Source organism: Coturnix japonica, chromosome 2 (genome assembly GCF_054131305.1).
Source record: "Coturnix japonica strain WE chromosome 2, WE-NBRP24, whole genome shotgun sequence".
Lineage (NCBI taxonomy): Eukaryota > Metazoa > Chordata > Aves > Galliformes > Phasianidae > Coturnix > Coturnix japonica.
Genome location: NC_140664.1, coordinates 18,238,415 through 18,257,341, shown reverse-complemented (window position 1 = coordinate 18,257,341; position 18,927 = coordinate 18,238,415). Strand labels below are relative to the sequence as shown.

Sequence of the window (18,927 nt, the reverse complement as noted above, 5' to 3'; positions counted from 1 at the left end):
GCAGCCTGCACGGATGGCTCCAGGCCCTACCAGCGCTGCAGGGACCCAGCACATCAGCTCCCATCCTGTCACCACCCTCACTTCAGCTCAGCTGTGCACTGAGCAGAGCCAAACTGCTGAGGTTTTCCTGACAGCACAAGAAAGGGTCATGTTCCGAGATGAGCAAAAGAAGTGTAATACAACCAGGATCTGAAGCCATGCTGCACTCACTACACCATGCTGAAAGCTTCAGGAGCTCACACCACTTGTTCTGCTTTTCCTTGATACCAGGTCTCCATTCTGTCCTGAGGTGGCAACAGCAGCAAACATCACTACACAATGCGTGTCCCGCAGGGGCTGGGCCCACACTGCAGCAGTCCAGGCAGAGAACACCACAAAGCACTATGTTTAATAACTCATGTATAGGCACAGCAACATGCAGCCCTCAGGGGCCACAGCCCACCTGTGGCTGAGGGACTGCAAGGCTCACACCCCCAAGTCCCTCTTTCCTCTGTAAAGCACCGTTGCCTCATCCTCTGCAGCTGACCTATTAACACACCTAACTCAGATTACAGACTATGCAGCTGCAGAAGGATTAAAGTACCAAGTGAAGCAAAGCTCATTACACTAAGGATACAGCCTGCTGGCAGGGTGCACGTCACCCTCACACCAACCCAGCTCCTGGCTCTGCATCAGACAGGCACAGGTACTCTCAGAGGACAGCCCACAAGCCTATTACAAAGCACATCTGCACACAGCCACTACCTACCTCCCCCTGCTGTTCCCATTCCCAGCACCACAAGCAAACACACACCATCTGCCATCAGGAACTGGGGCCTGTTGGGCAAGAGCTGCACGTGCTGACAGGTTGGGCTTTTCCCTAGCCCCAGGGCAAGCACTCCCAGTACAGGACTCTTGTTAGAGCAACCAACAAAGGTAGCGATGCATGCAGTGAGGGATCCACAGCCCTTCCTTGCATTCTGAGTCAATGCACACCAGGTGTGGAGCTGCTCAGTCACACACCTCAAAGCTGGAATCCTTTCAGCTGCTCCTAAGGGAGCTGGCACAGCTTAAAGCCAGTCGTAACCCCATGCTGTCTCAAGTTGCTGTTTTTATTTTGTGGATATGTTCAAGTCCGGTGCAGAACAGCACTTACATTCCTGAAGACCTGCATGGCCCTTCCGATGAGTTAGGACTACACAGAGTTAGTTGAAGCTGAAAGTCAGACAATTCATTGAATGCTAAAAATAATAATAACAACCTGCTACAGAACTTCAAGCGCCTGTAAAGCTGTACAAACCCATGTTGCCCTGGGGGCACTACACATGCACCAGCTACTTGACTACTATCTCCTCTGTGTACATTTATTATCTGCTGCAGGTTTGCTACTGGCTGTCAGAACTGAAACTCAAGTCACGCTACAAAATCAAACACCACGACTTGCATTTTAGCCTTCCAGAAATGTACTCACATTTTCACTTTATACAGATGTATCAAGCTTAAATTATTTACAGTTTAATGCCAAGCTGCAATAAAGGCCTGAAGAGAAGGCGGCTTCCCAGTCACGTAGCCATCTCTATCTGCTCTACAGCTACCTCTGCTGCCTGCCCCCTCCCAAAGGTAGCCTGAAAAACATTAAAATCTACACAAAGTTTTATTGCAATCATACAAGGATACATCAAGGGTCAAATACAACAAATACTATGATGCAATTTTACATTTATTAAACTACAGTTCAAAGCACAAATTTACACATTCTAAATACACTAAACATCTAATGAAGTCACACTGGTCTCCCACTGACATTTGATATATCCGGGCGAAAGACGATAACTTTACAAGACTTTTCTAACAGGAATCCTTAGTATAAAAACTGTGTACTTGTATGTAAACTGTTGAAGAACCCAAGTGATGGGTTTCCATCTCCACTAAGTCATCCATTTTGTTGCATATTTAAACGCTCAGGGGTTGAATAAACAGAAGTTTAAATTTGGATGCCATTATCTAACCCTCCCTCCCCCCGGTGAATTGTAGCTGTAGCTTGTTTTGCCTGGTCCCCATTAGCTATTACTATTTTTTTTTCAAGTTTTGAAGAGAATGAATTGAATTCGAGATTGTTCCATTTCTTCCACACTGGAATGTTGACCAGACAAACTACAGACTTGCAACTGCAGGTCTAAATGAAGCGTTAATGCCTGTTTAAGCTGCAGTGGAAAAGCGGTCTTCTGGGCTCAGCTGAATGCAAGAAGGCACAAAGAAGAAATTCTTCATCAATGTGTCTGAAGCAATTCCAGCATCTTGCATCTCATCCCTGCAGCAGAAAAGTAGGAGTTGTAACGCGGAGTTTTGAGTACAACTTAACACTGGATATGGCATTTGAAGTTTACTGCCTCTAGATATGTTGACTTTAGTCTCAGCAGAAGGGAGAATCCCATATGCTAAACATGGCTGACACAGGAAGGCTGTGACTTCATCAGATATATGGGAACATGGTTACTTCAGGATTGGAACAGTATGTAACTCGTACCATCTCCACGTCAACACTATGACCCTTCCTGCCAACAGCTACGCTGCCAAAACCATATGCAAGTCAACATTAGGAATCGCATGAGGAATTTCATAGTTGTTCCTAATTGCAAGTTTGCAAATGCAAAGTTATGTAGCTGTACAGTTTCCTAATCCTATTAGGGTAACCTCAACAGCTGCTGTCCAGCAGCAGGCAGCTATAACTCAGGAACAACCACCACTAAACATACACTCCACATTAGATATGTTGCTTTCCTTTGCCAACCCTAATGACAGGTTGGAGTTTTATCACACTCTCAAGAACATGCAGCCACCTGTGGGCTCATCTCCACCTTCCAGTATGTGCCATTCTAAACATTCATGCAAGAGTACACTCCTGGAATAGGTGAAAACAACCCTGCAACTGCTGAGAGTTTTCTTACCAGTCACTGAAGGACATCATGTAGTAAATGAGTGGCCTCTGATAGTCACTGAAGGTGGACTGTTCACCTAAGGTACCAGAACCCATGTTATCAAAGATGAGCCAATCTCCAACACTCAGCTCAGGAAGAAGACAGTTTTCCACAATTTGATCAAGCTCATCACAGGATGGACCCCAAAGGCTGCTTGCGAACAGAGGCTCATCTTCCTTGTATTTCTGTACAGAAACGTACCAGCAATTCAGGATTTAGGATATCCAATAAGGAAATGTTCAAGTATACATAAGGATAATTTTATAAATATATAGTTCCGTGTATATACAGTATGTACAACATACACAACATACATATAATCTATAAATTGTAACAACAATAAGGTCTATCCTCAAGGAATACAGAAGGACTCACCTTGTGAACCTCTGGGTTAGTATTCAGTTTCTCAGACAACTTGCTTGCAAAAGAACCATAAACACCATCATTGATGTAGTATGTAAATACTGGTTCATCATCATTCCTAGCTTGCTCCACTGCAGGTTAAAAAAGTAATTAAAATATAGGTTACAAAGAGTCTATTTATCACTAAAAAAATGCATGCAAGCCAACTTTAATCAGCTGTTGTCTCCTGAAAATGGACTTCAGTGTATTAGAATGGGAAGATTACGGACAGAGTAAGCAGTATGAAACAAGATTATTGATTCAGTTGTAGCATTAGATGTGAGGCTTAATAAAATTACTTTCTTCAGTAATAATCACTGTGAGTAATATAAATCCAATGTCTACTTTAGCAGAGAAAAAACTCACTCCATTTTATGTTTTATCATGTAATTCTAGTAAAGAACCTTCCAATACACCTTCTGTGAAGTACAGGATCTAGGCTTTACCACTAAAGTCAAAATCTATTGAGTAAACTAGAAATGCCTAATAATCTCCCTTCCTTTGTTACATTTCGCAGATAACATAGGGCCAGAACAAAAAACCATGGATTACATGGCATAGAAGGGTAAGGCATATATTAAATACACACCAAGACAAACTAATCCTTTCTTACTGGAGAGGACAGTTATCTCTGTCATTTCACAGCATGTAAAACACATTGCTTACCTCCAGAAGGAAGAAGTTTGTCACAGTCAACAGCTTTCTTTGCAATTACGTTAACTGCCAGTGTAAAAGCAGATGAAACGTAGTAACATCCAGGCTCTGCAATCACTTCGATACCAGATTCCTTAGGGAAGTAGACATCCAGCAAAGGCCTGATGACATGATTAACCTGGGAAGTTGAAGGCAGGTAAGACACATGAAACTGCTTACATGTATAGATCAGATACAGTCATACAATGAGTTGGAAGGCAAATAGTTCTGAAAAGCATGACACAAAGCTATTTGACCCTCTGTAATGAGGAGTGTCCTTAAAGAACAGCCAAATTTACAATGACTGTTTCAACATAGGTCGTTCCACTGAACACTGAGGACTGAGCACCACAAGGGAGAATCAAGCAGCTCCTCCTCCCAGCCAAAGTTCAAGCTGCAGGATAACACTCAGATAACACAAATCACTTCAAAGTTTCTTCCAGCACGACACAAAGTTACGTGTTGAAACAGAAGAACATCAGAAGTGCATTTTTGTGATTGGTTCTGACAGCTTTTGTATGAGAAATAGAGTAAGTTGTTTAATACCGATGCTCAGGTCTTCAATAAGTACATGGCTTAAGTTTAAGAACTTGTAACAGAACAGTCAAAGCTCCCAAAGAAAAACTCTGATTGTCATACACTGATAAGTTTCTATTGACTTTCACTGTCCTACAATCAAGAACATTGTCTTTCCAAAGACATAACAGTCAGAACAGGTTATTCTTTTGTCTGCAGAACTGAACAGCACAGCCCCAGTTTGTCCAAACCCACACTGAGAGTTATTTGAAAGCAAGATTGTTTCAGAACTGAAGATGAACCAAGTGTGAGGAGTTTTTATGGCAATGCCCTTTATGACCCAAAGCATGAACAATCCTCGTGCAAACCATGCAACAGAATGACCAGCTACGTAACTGCCAACCAAACAAAACATTTATTATTAACCCAACCCACCCTTACAAAAGTTATCTCAAAGAATGAATCATGGAAGTCAGTGTTCAGTTGTTGTGAATAGGAATAAAAAACAAAAGTAAATACAAGATCTCCAGTAATTTGGATCTCAAGGATTACAGCTTAACACAGAATTCAGAATGAGTGTCAGCTATTACTGTTAACTGTTGTTTCAGAGCGAAACACTTTGACTTCCTAAAGTAAAACAAATATCAACTTCCAATACATTGCTTACCTCTTCCAGCTGAAGCTCTGAACCTGTGAAGCCCCCACCAATATCCAACATGTTCATCTTAAAGCCAAATTCTTCCTAAAATGCATAGGCAGAACATTATGTCAGTACATAACAACTGTAACTACAAACTTATTGCTTTTTACCATAGTTACTGCCCATGTAGAATCATAGAATTACCCAGGTTGGAAAAGACCTTGAAGATCATCATGTCCAACCGCAGCCTAACCAGTACCCTAACTCTAACAACCCTACACTAAATCATATCCCTGAGCACCACATCCAAACAGCTCTTAAACACAACCAGGGATGGCGATTCAACCACCTCCCTGGGGAGCCTATTCCAGTACCTAACTACCCTTTCTGTGAAGAAGTTCTTCCTAATATCCAACCTAAACTTGCCCTGGCACAACTTGGCGCAAGTTTCATGTACTTATACTTTGAGATACTCAGCAAAGAATAGTCTAGTGAACAAGCTGTATCACAGTAACAATTAGCATCATGCCATTAAAATCAGTAGTAATAGCACGAGGATGTCAATAGAGGCTGGTCACACAGCTCTCAAATAGAAGAACCACAAATGTCAACTCCCATCTCATGGGATTTGTTATGTTCAGTGTTTGCCAGTCAGGGTGGTAAAAAGATCAGTGAGCATCTCAGTTCTATTGCCCTCTGTGTGCAGCCTGCCATAGGTAACACAGTAACTGCAACATTAACAGCAAAGAGATCAACTCATATTCGCTCTGATTCTTCTCTATTTAGAATATGAATTGCTTATTTATGCAGATACCTCCAGAGATGGGATCTGGGGGTTTTGCAAGATGGAAAATGCATATAGAGCACAGTTATTTACATGAGCCATCTGAAGCACCTAAACGATCCACTGGTCTTCACCCACATTCAGATGCCCACCAAAATACGACCCCCTTTAACATCTACGTGCCATAACAACCTCAGAAACCACACACACACCAAGTTACTTCCATCACAGTAACTGCCAAGATCCCAATGCTTCCCATTTTACACCAACTTGAAAAGGCCAACTGTGCATTTGCAGGATTGAGAGCTGAATTTCAACTAAAACTTTATCAAAACTAGGAAATTTTTTTGTTTTTAAAATGAAAAGTAACAGCTGTTATTTATTTCAGCCATTTGCTTCATTCTTCTCTAGGAAAGTAGGTCATCTTAGACAACAAAGATACTTGCTATGTGAGCAAATCAACACTTCTCCCAGTGCTGCCTGTAAAAATTTAATGCTTTATGGCTACTGGCAAACTGGGTTACTATCAGGATGACAGTATTTCATTCGCTAACTTTTGTCCTCAATTTGGAACTTAAGTCTGCTTTACCTCTAGCACATGTCTCACAATGAAGCATTTAGTCCATTACTAAAAGCTTTTCCTTACTTTGATACATTGAGGCAATAATGTAATGGCTTGGTTAGCATGATTAGCAGAGTGGATCCCCACTGCAGCAAGAGCATGTGAGTAAATATCCTACTTACAGCCATGTCAAACACACACCGAGCATCAGATATAGCATGAATGTACGTTTGCAGTTCCTTGCAAGAGCCTGAAACATGAAATCTGTAAGAAGAAAACCACAGTTAGTACACTGAGCCTGGCAGCTTTCGGACAAAGCAAACAGGTTCACAATCTACAATGGCAGGGCAATTAATTCAGTCTTAAGTAGTGCAAGGCAAGTTTGTGTGACAGCACATTAACTGCGTAAAGAACGTGCTCAGACCATGACTGCCTTTCTCTTCCACTGGATTAGCACACAAGGCCCATTTAGCTTCACAGCCTCATGCTGCTACAAATGTCCTATCATGGTCTTAAAAACAAAAGCCACAATCACAGAACGTTTCAGTCTTTGCTATCAAAGCAGCAAAAGTCCTCCTCTATGTGTGCCAACACTAACACAGTACCTGATGGAAGTTGTCTGTCTTACCCTCTTTGTACTGCCTTGCTTGTGTACCCCCTCTCCCAGGCCATTCAAATCCCTCCCCAAAGCTCAGGCCCTACTGTTCACAGCATCCACTGGCCCCAGCACTGGGAAGAAGGTGTGTTAAGGAGCACAACCCACCATCCAGTTACCCTAGGCCAGGTCTTAGTCCCATAGCAAGACAAAGCAGGCCTGTGAGCAGGTAACTGGGAGCAGAGTGGTACCAATGCCTCCCACAAGCTCCTGAATCTCCTGACTCCTTGTCCAAACAGTTCAGTAACACCAATAGTAACCAAGGTGCTTAACCAAGCACCAACACTCCTACAGGCTTCTAAAGACTTGTACAGTGCTGGTCCTGGACAGACCACACACATCCCCACTTGCACCACCACACTAAGTACATTTATTCAAGGAATAAATGTAAATAAAGGTTATGATTAACTTCTTAAACTAGAAATGCGTAAGAGCTGTGTGTTCTTGGTTAAAGTTAGTACAAACATTCTGGATATTAAAACAAATGTTCATTTTCTCTGTAGCATCATCTAACTCCCAAACAGCTTCATCACTTGCAGTGATTCTAATAGAATTATAGAATTAACCTGGTTGGAAAAGACCTTGAAGATCATCAAGTCCAACCGCAGCCTAACCAGAACCCTAACTCTAAAAACCCTACACTAAATCATATCACTGAGTACCACATCCAGATGGCTCTTAAAGACAACCAGGGATGGCAATTCAACCACCTCCCTGGGGAGATGCTTCCATGGATTCCCTGGGATAATACTTCCATGCTTCAATTTACCATCAGTTACAGATAGAAGATTTAAAACCATTTCGTTTTGACTTAATCTGACTTTTGCTTTAAATACTTTTTTGCTGTTTTGACAGCCTACCAGTTTTACTTGTTTGATTGCTTCCTGAAAGCATACACTTGCATACACTAGCATAGTGTGGCATACACTAGCAGCTGAAATTAGAACAAACTCATGCATGCATTTTTTCCTTCCAACAGTGAAATCTTTGTGTCAAACTTAAAACTAAAATTCCACAGACCATCTGAACGCTCTCAGAACACTGTGATTCACTCCTGCCCCAGCACGTGAAAAATCTGAATACTGTGCCCTGACATGACCAAATTGTGACACAGGACCCAGCTCTGAAGTAATGCAGTACTGTATTCATATCGTTCAAAACCATTCAGGTGTTCGATGATAGAGCATGAGATCTGATCTGCCACTAATTGCTCAGAAAAAAACAAAACAGAACAAGTTACCATGGAAGATGGAGTATGTGCTAGAAGAAGAAAGGCTTCCAAACCCTGCTTTAACACTAGTAGTAAGATTTAGGTACTCTAACTGCTCTCATGTCAGTAATAGTTACTGTATTTCATACTAGTTTTTGCTTGGATACAAGTGCTCTGCTTGCAAGCAAAAATTCATGATCTAGAATTTTTAATTCCTTATTGAAAAGAAGTGCCAGAAGGGAAAAAAGGCCTTTTTGTGCTGTAGCTCTAAGTCCTGAGCATCACACAAACACCAGTTCAGCCAGCAGAGAACAATGAAGTTACTCACTTAACACCAACTATTTGGACTCCAAACTCCTTAGCACATTCCATGAGGTGCCTACAGTTCTTCAGAGTGGTGCCAAACTTCATATTCATCTCCTCATCAGCAGTAATGTCTTCTGTGGCAATGTGCAGTAAGAGCCTAAGAGAAGGGGAAGATGATTGGGGCAGTTGGTTTACATCATCAGCACATGTGAAGCCTGAAGACTGTCAGAAGTATGTTGATTATGTTGTCAGCACTCCAGCTCCATCGATGGATGAGTCAAGTGAACCTAGTAAAAACAATCCTGTACAGAGAAAAAACTAGCAATTAGGGGCTAAAACATGGAGCCAACAAGGGTAAGGGATTTCGAAATGCAGCAACTAAGACTCTTTTGTAGCAGCAAGAGTCTGTTGGGTGCTGTAATGAAAGAGAATGTTACCTTCTGATATTGTAGGCTTTCCCATTAAAACCACGAGTGACTGTAATATGCTTTCCCCATCTCTGTCCTCTTTGTAGCCCAGGAGAAGAGCACATAGATTATCCTTCAGTCAGTCATTACTCAGATGTGGTTAAACACAACATCTGATGAAACCAGGTCTGACCCAAAGCACATTGTGGATGCATCCCTTCTTCCCCCACTCCCCACTTCTGGCTGGGTACAGTGACAAGGTGGGTCTGCCCCCGCCATGCTCCTCATAGGGTTCTTGTGCAGCAGCACTGCAATGAGCACTAATGAGCACTAAGCAAGAACACCCTTCCACTGCTCAAAGCTGACAGCTGGGCAGCAGTGGCAAACTGCTGTGTCAACCATTGACAGTTTGCTGTGCTGAAGTAAAACTGAACATCAAAGGCACAATCGTATCAAAACCTCTTCAAGTATAGCCCCAACATTTGGGAAATCAAACTGCTGCTCACTAAAAATCTGCAGCCTCCCCCACCCCACCCAGCCTTAGGAAAGGGTCATTTTATTAACAATGTGGAAAATCTGCACCATGATAAAGACATACAGACAACACAGAGCACATCACAGTTAACCAAGAGGGAGAGCATAAACCAAGGGTAAAAGCTCTGCACCCAAAGTGAGACGGTTCTGTGAACAGACACAGCCTGGCTGTAACTGCCACACATCAGAAGAACACGGCTATATAAAGACTTTGACATTTTGGAACTACAGCAAGAAAGAAAAGGAAGAAAAGCCATAGCTGTCACTTCAGTATTCAAGTTTTAATCAGTGTCAAAGTTTTATGTGAATTTCAATTAAAATGACGACAAAAAAAACACCAAACCAAGGGCGTACAAACAACTCTCTACCAAGCAGGAGAACTGGAGTTCAGGTTTTAGAGAACTCAGATGGCGACCTGCAATTCTTCTACTGAAGTTCTTATAGAATCAGGAACCTTTCAAGTACCCTAAGCTGTGGGATCCTTGGGAATTAGTAAAGCCTGGGCAGCTCCTTCATTGCATTCTCCCATTTTGCAACTTTTCCTGTCTCAAAAAAAACATGCATCTGAACTACTCTTGCTGTGGCCAGTGAGATAAAGAGCACCCGGTGAAAGAGGCTGTAAGATCACAGAATCACAGAATGACCCGGGTTGGAAGGGACCTCAAGGATCATGTAGTTCCAACCCCCCTGCCTGGCAGGGCCACCAAACATACACATTTACTAGATCAGGTTGCCCAGGGCCCTGTCCAACCTGGTCTTGAACACCTCCAAGGACGGGGCATCCACAACCTCCCTGGGCAGCCTGTTCCAGGGCCTAACCACTCTCCTAGTGAAGAATTTGAAGATTTGAAGAAATGAATTAAAATACCCCTAGTGAAACACCAGCTAGAACAGGTAGATCGCTAATGACAGAGACAACAGCCTTAGCATAATGAAGGCACTCAAATGCACCAAGTATGTCAAAATTATACTCAAATTATTTATCAGAGACTATATTCTTTGTGCAGTAAGTACTCTCCAGCATGCAAAGCACTGCCACACTGCCAAGAAGATGAAGTGTAATCATCACCAACAGCACTATTAGCTCCTGAGATAAAAAACAACAACAAAGCCATCAGAACCCCAACCATGCAGTGTAAGCAGTCCCCTGAACACCGGACTCAATAAAATCTTCCCAATTCCTCAGCTATGGCCACACTTTTGAGATGATGTGAATCTTTAAGGACTGTCTACAGTCAAGAATTCTGTTAAAAATGGAATTCCTGACATTCTAAGTGTGTTACCAGGAAGTGATATAACATTCACTTGGGCTCTTGTTTACTTTAAATAGATGTAGACCAGGGAGGTGATGCCTAATGACTTGAGCAAGCTTTTATCAGTCCAAAGTGAGCCACCACGCACTGGGAGCAATGTCTTAACAGTCAGAATATCAGTTTGCATGATCTCTACTGAAAGTTTTTGAGTCAGTAACTAGAAATAGAACTGGAGTCATTAATTGCAGGGAAGTATCTGTAGGTTATTTAATAGACTTCATGGCACATCCCAGCCAAAGGTGGGTCTCAATGTACAAGCTCATTTGCTCATAATCTCCACCTGGACTTTGAAACAGAATATTCTAGAAGAACATTAAGCCAGCATAACATAGAATAAGAATGGACTTGCAGATGACAAGGTGTTAAACCTGTGAAGCTTATCATCTGACATTATCATATGAATTATATGATTCCTCTCAAAACAAGGGGTTTATGATTGTACACAAAGCTGAGACCCAGAGGAAAAAAAACACTGAAGAGAAAAAAACTCTGCCTTCAAGGGAGGTATCAAAGAGAAGATAAATAGATGTAAATTGCATTAAAGACCTAAATATCATCGTTGCAGCTCAACAAACAACCCAGAACAGTGGTAAAATTAAGTTTCTACCACATAAGAAACAGAACCAGAATTCTGACACTTACTTTGCATTTGGATGGTTACGTGCAATTTTCTTCAGCTCAATATCACTGTCACAAGTCATGATGTTTATTCCAGCTTTTGCTGCATACTTTATCTGAGAAGGTTGCTTGCAAGGATTTGTAAATATAATGTTTTCAGGAGAAATGCCCAGGCCTTGCACCAACGCCATTTCAGACTGAAAGACAGGAACATACCAAGCTTCAACAGTCACATGTACTATCTCCCCTGAGTATTTATTACATGCATCCCAGTACCGTAAGAAATAGTTCAAATAAGCCAAGAAGAAAACTGTTCCTTGGATAGAAGTTTAGAATTTCAACAGCCAGTTACATAACAGTTTATACTTTAAGTTATACTATGTAACAACACGGGAGTTAATAGAAGCAAACTGATTTTAAAGCAGTAGAGGGGTGGAAGGAAATAAGGCACAGACAGAAAATGGAAACTTACCTTACTGGAACATGCAAATCCAACCCCAAGTGTTCCCAGGATTTCAAGTACACCTGGAGTAGAATTGCATCTCACAGTATAAAATGGTTTTATTGGTGCCATCACGTTCTGCCATTGTATGTTTTTCTTTACAAGCTTTCCAAGATCACCAACATAAAATGCTCTTTTTCCAGTCTAAAAAACAAAATTAGGAAAATAAAATGTCTGACATTGTGGGTTTGCTGTCAAGACACAAACAACCTATGAAAGTCATTAAAAAAATCCATGTATTTTTTGTCCTCCTAATAAACTTTGGTTCAATTCTCATTCGAGATTTTACCTAACAATTTGAACTAGCTTTGAAATCAAAGGGAATACCTACCACTTCAAAGACACTATGAATGCTTTCTAGACAATACCCTGAAATTCCTGGACAAAAGGTACTACTTTGAAAGCCAAATACTGATTTTATTATCTAAAAATAAAGAGTAGGTTACAGATCACTTCCAACTTTTAGGAGTCAGCAATGCTTTGGAGGAAGAAAATCCAGTAGGATGAAAGCATCCACAGTCTCAACATGATTTGCAGCTTATTATACACAGGGAAAAAAAATATGTATATCTAATGTTAAGATAATGGCATTACATCTAGCTATTATTAGTGAGAAATTGTTTGATAAGATCCAATTCATGTATTCAAATGCATTGAGACTGTTTTATCCACATTTTATGGAGCACAAAGTTGAAGCAGAACTTCAAGACCCAAGTTCAACGTGTTAAGGTTGCAGAGTCAAGTACGTAGCCTTAAAGAAAATGCACAGAATACTCTGGAAACTGCAACAGTCCCTCTTGTGCATCTGTCACCATAACCTTGCTTAATATCACGATGTCGATGTAGAGGACCTAAATCCAAACTGATCATTCTGTATTTGTTCAAAATGTGCGCTCAGTAACAATCCTGTAAACAAATGCCTCCTTTGTATTAAAGACCAGCACAAAATACATGATCAATCTGAATTAAGACTGTACATCACACGTTCATTCTAGCACTTGACTTTTGCAGATACAAAACTTTTCTGTTGTGGCTTATTGTATACAAAGTCTTTATTTCTGTTTTAAAAAAAAAACACAAATAGAAATTCCATCGGGTGGAAGCATACTGACCCCCTGTACGGGTCACCAGCAGGAATGGGATCTGGAGCTTTAGATCCATGGCACACGCCTTTACCCCTTGAGCTAAAGGAGTAAATGAAAGCAGCAGGAGGCAGCTATCCTCTGTGAGCCAGCCAGTGGTTGGAGACATGACATGTTGCCAGTAGTTTACCTATTTATTTGCTAGACAGAAAAAGAATATTAGGAATCAGGATTTGGGAATCCTTTACCTGAGTTCAGAAGGCCATGGGATTTAGCTATTTGCTTTACTATAATTGAGCACTTGCATTGGAACATTAGTTCTGATAAACCAAGGGAAAAAGCGAACAACTCATAGATAAGGCATATTAAGGATACAGGACTTGCTTAATGAAACTTCATTCTTCATAAAGCTCTTTCTTTCTACAACCTTGTCTACAAAACAAAGTCCATAACAACCATAACCAGCAGGTTACTAAACCTTAACAGTTTTCAGACCAGTTTATTTCCTTAGAAGAAAAAAGCTGCACCTCACAATGTTCCCTTGTACCTTCTACCTGTGCTTCTTACACAAAGAAGGAGATGGGGAATGTATATAACCATATGAGTGTGTCTGACCGCAGAAATGTTAAACATGGCTTAAAGCTGGCTCAGCATATGTTATTTGCCCAAACTTTGGCACAGTTTCAGGGAATAAGCAAAAAAAATGGTTTAACTCTGTAATATCTACTTGTCAGACTTCAGGTTCCTGGTCTAAACCCCACCAGTGGTAACATCTCTTGGAGGAATGAGATAGGAACGTACATTTAGTACATCAGCAAGATTACTTTCCTGCTAGCCATGCTAAAGGAGGTCACAACTGTTGCCCACATTTCCCCAGCAGAACTCAGCCTTCAGCAAACAAACAGCAAAGCAGAATCAGAACAGGTAACTACTCTGTAAGGTGAGTTTTGCCGACTGCTCCTCTGCTGCTGTCAGCTTACCAGCGCTAAATGCCTTGACCTACTTTGAAGATTTAAAGAGAACTAAACCAGAAGACATGGAAGATGTACAAAACTTACATGAGTATGTTCATAAATACAGTTGTCAATAACATCCGCGAGAGTTGCTCCTTCATCCAACAGGCCAATGGAGTAATTTGCATCCTCGAGAAATCCTTTCATCTCAGCCGTATTCCGCAAAGCCGACAGTCATAAACCAAGAAACACAAGGGATGGGCTTCCAAGCCTTATATCCGGGTCCTTAAATTATGCAACAAACTATACAAAAAAAACATAAGTCAATGAGAAAAAAGGCACAAAGAATATTCTTCACCTCTTGACAGAAACAGAACAGTGTTTGTTAAACAGAGCTGATTGTTTTCTCAGCACATCTGTATTTGCCTTCAGAAAAAAAAATAATCACACATTTCTCTAATTCAAAACATTGACAGAAACATTAGAGATGAACCTTAAAAAAAAATACTTCACTATGACCCTAAAAGTGAAAACAGTTCTGGCTTCAAGTGATCCCGAGGCCACGACAAGAGCTCTGGCACATGTTTGTTCCACCGCCGCTCCAGAGTAAATAAATAAAAACACAATTTGCAACAGCACTTTTCTTTATATTGTCAACAATGATGATGAAGCTTCTTTTCACTCAGCTGATAGAAAGAAAACCAGCTATGGAGCAGCTGCCCTTCCTTCTTGTCATTGTAGACAATAGGAAGGAAAACTCCAGCACAAGCTTTGTGTACCTTCTGCACAGAATCACAGAATGACCCGGGTTGGAAGGGACCTCAAGGATCATGTATTTCCAACCCCCCTGCCTGGCAGGGCCACCAAACATACACATTTACTAGATCAGGTTGCCCAGGGCCCTGTCCAACCTGGTCTTGAACACCTCCAAGGACGGGGCATCCACAAGTTCACTTTGCACATGCCACCTCTGCTCCTCAGGAGAACGACTTACTGACAGGTGCATTGAACTCCGTGGCAATGAGAACTTCCAGTTGCATTCAGGAGATGAATGATACAGACAAGTATGCTTCTTACTCAGCACACTTGTGTTAGGTGAGTCATACACCTCAGTGAATGCTGGAGATCCAAAACAATCGTGAAAAAGTAAGAAATCTTGACCAGTGTGCTAAGGAAATTATAAGTATGAAATTGAGTATTAGAAAACTAATAGTAAAATAACAAACATGAATCACAGAATCATAGAATCATAGGGGTTGGAAGGGACCTCTAGAGATCATCGAGTCCAACCCCCCTGCCAAAGCAGGCTCCCTACACCACGTCACACAGGTAGGCGTCCAGTTGGATCTTGGATATCTCCAGAGAAGGAGACTCCACCACCTCCCTGGAATATATCTAAAAGGTTAAAAGCAGAGTTTAGACCTCTTAGAATCACTCCTTCCCACTATGACTTAAGCAGCCCAATATTTAACTAAGTTTTAAAGTCCTTCATGCATCCTCAGGAACTTGGCAGTTGCGTAACAGAACATTAAACTTTCTTTCTCCTACAACAGATCTTTTGTCATCCAGCTGCAAGAAAAACACCCAAAGAAAGGAATAAGTAAACAACCATCCTGCACACATGCAAAAGCAAAACCATTTCCATTTTTAGCAGATTATTCAAATACAGTAAGCAACACTAGCCGTTCAAAAACCACAAGTTTCTCATTTTGTTACACTGTGGGGTGGTCACTTCAGGGAAAAGTCTATTTTGTGTTACACGTCAATCTACAGCATCCTTTGGACATGGTCTCATAACTTCTTCTGAAGTTCAACAAGGCTCAATGGCAAGATTGTAGCAGGGCAACCCTGTAAAGGATGACCTGCCATGACTCCAGCTTCTCATCACCCCTCCTGCTCACATCTGATCTGTCACAACTCTACCTGGCTGCAACCAAATGAATACACGTGAGAAGCAACTGGGCTGACAGAAGCCTCATAACTGAGCTGGGTTTCTTCCCTCACACTGTTGGGCAAATTTCACATTTCTGACCATAAGCTCCAAATTCCCAGGCACTTTGTACAAGCAAAGCTGAATTATTTTAAGGACTACTTACATAGAAAAGGGTACTAACTAGATTTTCTTTTCCCACCTCTCTGGTACTATGAGGCACTTCCAACACTCCAAAGCCTGCAGACAGTCAGAGCCCCTTCCGCTGCACTACTGTGTACCTCCATTCACCCCTCTGGGACAAAGCACAGATCTGCACCGTCAGAAGGTCTGAGGACACTCAATGGCACCAGTAACAAGCACTGAATAGATTTCAGACTCAGCAGACATGCACACACCCTGCAGGCTAATTGCTGGTGCCTCTGACTGCACACCAAGCTTGGTCTCCTAAACAATAGCTGCCTTTTTTCTCTCCAAGCCCTTGTATTTATTGAGTTAGATGGGAGTGGATTCAGACTAATTTTATAGTACTTTTAAAATAAAGATTTTTGTTGTTGTAGTTAATGATTCTGGTGTCTAGAGTTTACAGAGACAAGCTGCCAACTTCTCTCCAAAAACTACCTTTTAACTTCTAGGGAGATCCTGTGGGGAAGAAGGAAAGAACAGGTTCAAAGAAAGCATGGAGGGGGATGAAGCCTTTCTACCACCACTAGTTACTCAAAAGCAAAAGCAATAAGAACACTGGTAAATTAACTTAAGATCTAAATTAATTTTCCACTTAAAAGTTGAGGAAAAATATGTTTCAGAGCAAAAACGAATGTACTGATTTCAGACAAGCAGAAAGCTCTATGAAAGATGGTGAAAACATTTGCGTTTCACTCAACTAATTGATCACAACTTTAAACCAGAGCAAGGATTAACCAGGCAGCAAGAGCTTGTTGGTAGTTTTGATGCAAGCCACTTGCTAAGAGGCTGCCTTCTATACTTCACTTTACCAACAGCAGCTTCCGGTCAAGAGGTAGAGAGGAAAAGGAATTCATACACTTGTAGGTAAATGAAACAGCTTGCAAGAAACCCGAACAACTCAGTATAACCTTCCCCAAGCTGCTAAAGAGCACTTTCTATTTCTAAGCATGCCTGTGACATTCGAACTTCCCGTTTTGCAAAACCCACACAATAAAAAAGAGCTAATGTTAGCCTACCAACTTGTGTGCTCTGCCTCAGCTCACCCCTCTCCTCTTCTGTGTCTCCTGCACCAGAAGAAATTACTTCTCTTCAGTCTTGTTGAGAGCAAGATAGGAAAAGGGAGACTTCACAAGGAGAAAACAAGGAGAAAACTCCTACCAGTGCTGTCAGCAACACCACAAGATGGTGCATACTGAAGAGATTTCTTTTTTCTGTACCAAAAGCAGAGCTATTAGGGATCACGCTATAGAACCTTACACTTGTTCTGCCCCCAACCTCCAAAGAAGAAAATCAAGAAGGTGTACATAGTGATCACACGCAAAAAGGAAATCAGAAGAATGACTTCAGACTTCTATATCTGTAGCATAGAGTCAGGAATGATTAGAGCACAAAGTTCAGTCCACGTTAGGAATGCTGACTTATTGCTAAATCATAGTTTTTACAAACTTCAGCAGCTGTTACACTCCCAAAATGTCAGCCTGCACCATGCTCCAGGATGTGTACTTCATAAGGGCAAACAAAGCTGTCAAAAGGTACAAGATTTCTATGCAGGCACAAAACTGCTCTCTCTAAAGGAAGCAATACATCCTCAGGCCCCTCAGGATTTAACACGATGATATCCCAGATATAAGAACTTCAAGATAAAAGTCCAAATGTGTAAACACTGTGATTAATGCAAACATCTGGAACACAAGATAATTAAAATACTCCAAGAAGTGCCTAAGCACGTGCTTGTAATGTGCAAAAAACTCATAACAAAACCATCATCTCCATTGTTCATTACATTGTCAGACCTACATGTTGGTTGATCTGAAGTTTTCTTTTTCTCCACTCAAAGCTTCCCCTGTAAAGAATAAAGTCTCTGCAAAGCAGACAGGTTCCCAATAATGCCTCTCAGCTACGTGTCTTATTAGGCAATATAAATATTTATGAGATTAATTACGCCAATGCAAAAATCATAAAGAGGTAGGAGAGTTTCAGCTCACCTTCATTACTGTTCCAGTTCTTTGAGAGTAGGAGATTAAAAAGTAGAAGCATTTTCACTAACACAGCCAATTAGATACTGAAGCAGGTGCATCAGAAAAGTAGAAACATGAGCCCTTTGTTTTCAGTACCAAAAAAACTTGAAACAGTATCTTGAAAAATTACTCTAAGACAGTTTCACTCAGTGAACATCAATCACTCACAGTTGTCAACCAAGTCACAGGTTACAGGTTTCTCTGTTTACAATGATGGTGGCTATTCTGCATTTCCAATTTGCCCCTCAGTAGGGTCATGGCAGAGCACCACTCAGGTGTTAGACTTGTGCAAGAGACACTTCTGAGAACTTTTTTCTTCTTCATTCATGTTCGAGTACATTATTGGAAGCTGCACAGCTTACCAGCAGGAATAGCCTTGGAAATGCACAGGTACTTGCACTGTAACATCTTAGCACTCCTTGCCTATAATACAAACAGTGATTTCTTCCCCCTAATCCTTAGTCCATAGTCATGTCTCTTCTCCCCACTGGTCCCAGCCCCTCACTGCCTTCCCAGCTCTCCTGTTTCATGACTGCCACCCAGCCCCATCTAGACAGAAAGTCAAAAGAGCCTCTAATGTCAGTCGGTCCAAATAACAGCTACTTGCACTGGGCATAGGCAGGGATGGTTAACAGGTTGTATCTCCATTGGTAATTCCC

The 18,927-nt window shown here is 41.4% G+C and overlaps 1 protein-coding gene across 4 annotated transcripts in view; it reads right to left on the bottom strand.

The window, feature by feature from the left end:
* Positions 1 to 1,614: 1,614 nt before the first annotated feature.
* The window catches only part of AZIN1 (antizyme inhibitor 1), a 25,942-nt gene continuing 8,629 nt past the window's right edge, over positions 1,615 to 18,927 (bottom strand). Inside the window, exons 3-13 of one of the 4 annotated variants that reach the window (XM_085537119.1) lie at positions 14,240 to 14,437; positions 13,212 to 13,382; positions 12,070 to 12,243; positions 11,622 to 11,794; positions 8,748 to 9,027; positions 6,737 to 6,818; positions 5,236 to 5,310; positions 4,026 to 4,191; positions 3,333 to 3,451; positions 2,928 to 3,142; positions 1,615 to 2,290 (exon numbers count right to left, since the gene is read on the bottom strand). In XM_085537119.1, coding sequence (XP_085393245.1) covers positions 2,179 to 2,290; positions 2,928 to 3,142; positions 3,333 to 3,451; positions 4,026 to 4,191; positions 5,236 to 5,310; positions 6,737 to 6,818; positions 8,748 to 8,836 — 858 coding nt within the window. In that variant the 5' untranslated portion in view covers positions 8,837 to 9,027; positions 11,622 to 11,794; positions 12,070 to 12,243; positions 13,212 to 13,382; positions 14,240 to 14,437 and the 3' untranslated portion in view covers positions 1,615 to 2,178. The remainder of the gene's footprint in view (positions 2,291 to 2,927; positions 3,143 to 3,332; positions 3,452 to 4,025; positions 4,192 to 5,235; positions 5,311 to 6,736; positions 6,819 to 8,747; positions 9,028 to 11,621; positions 11,795 to 12,069; positions 12,244 to 13,211; positions 13,383 to 14,239; positions 14,438 to 18,927) is intronic. The other 3 variants (XM_015856085.3, XM_085537118.1, XM_015856084.2) reach the window with 3 other exon arrangements.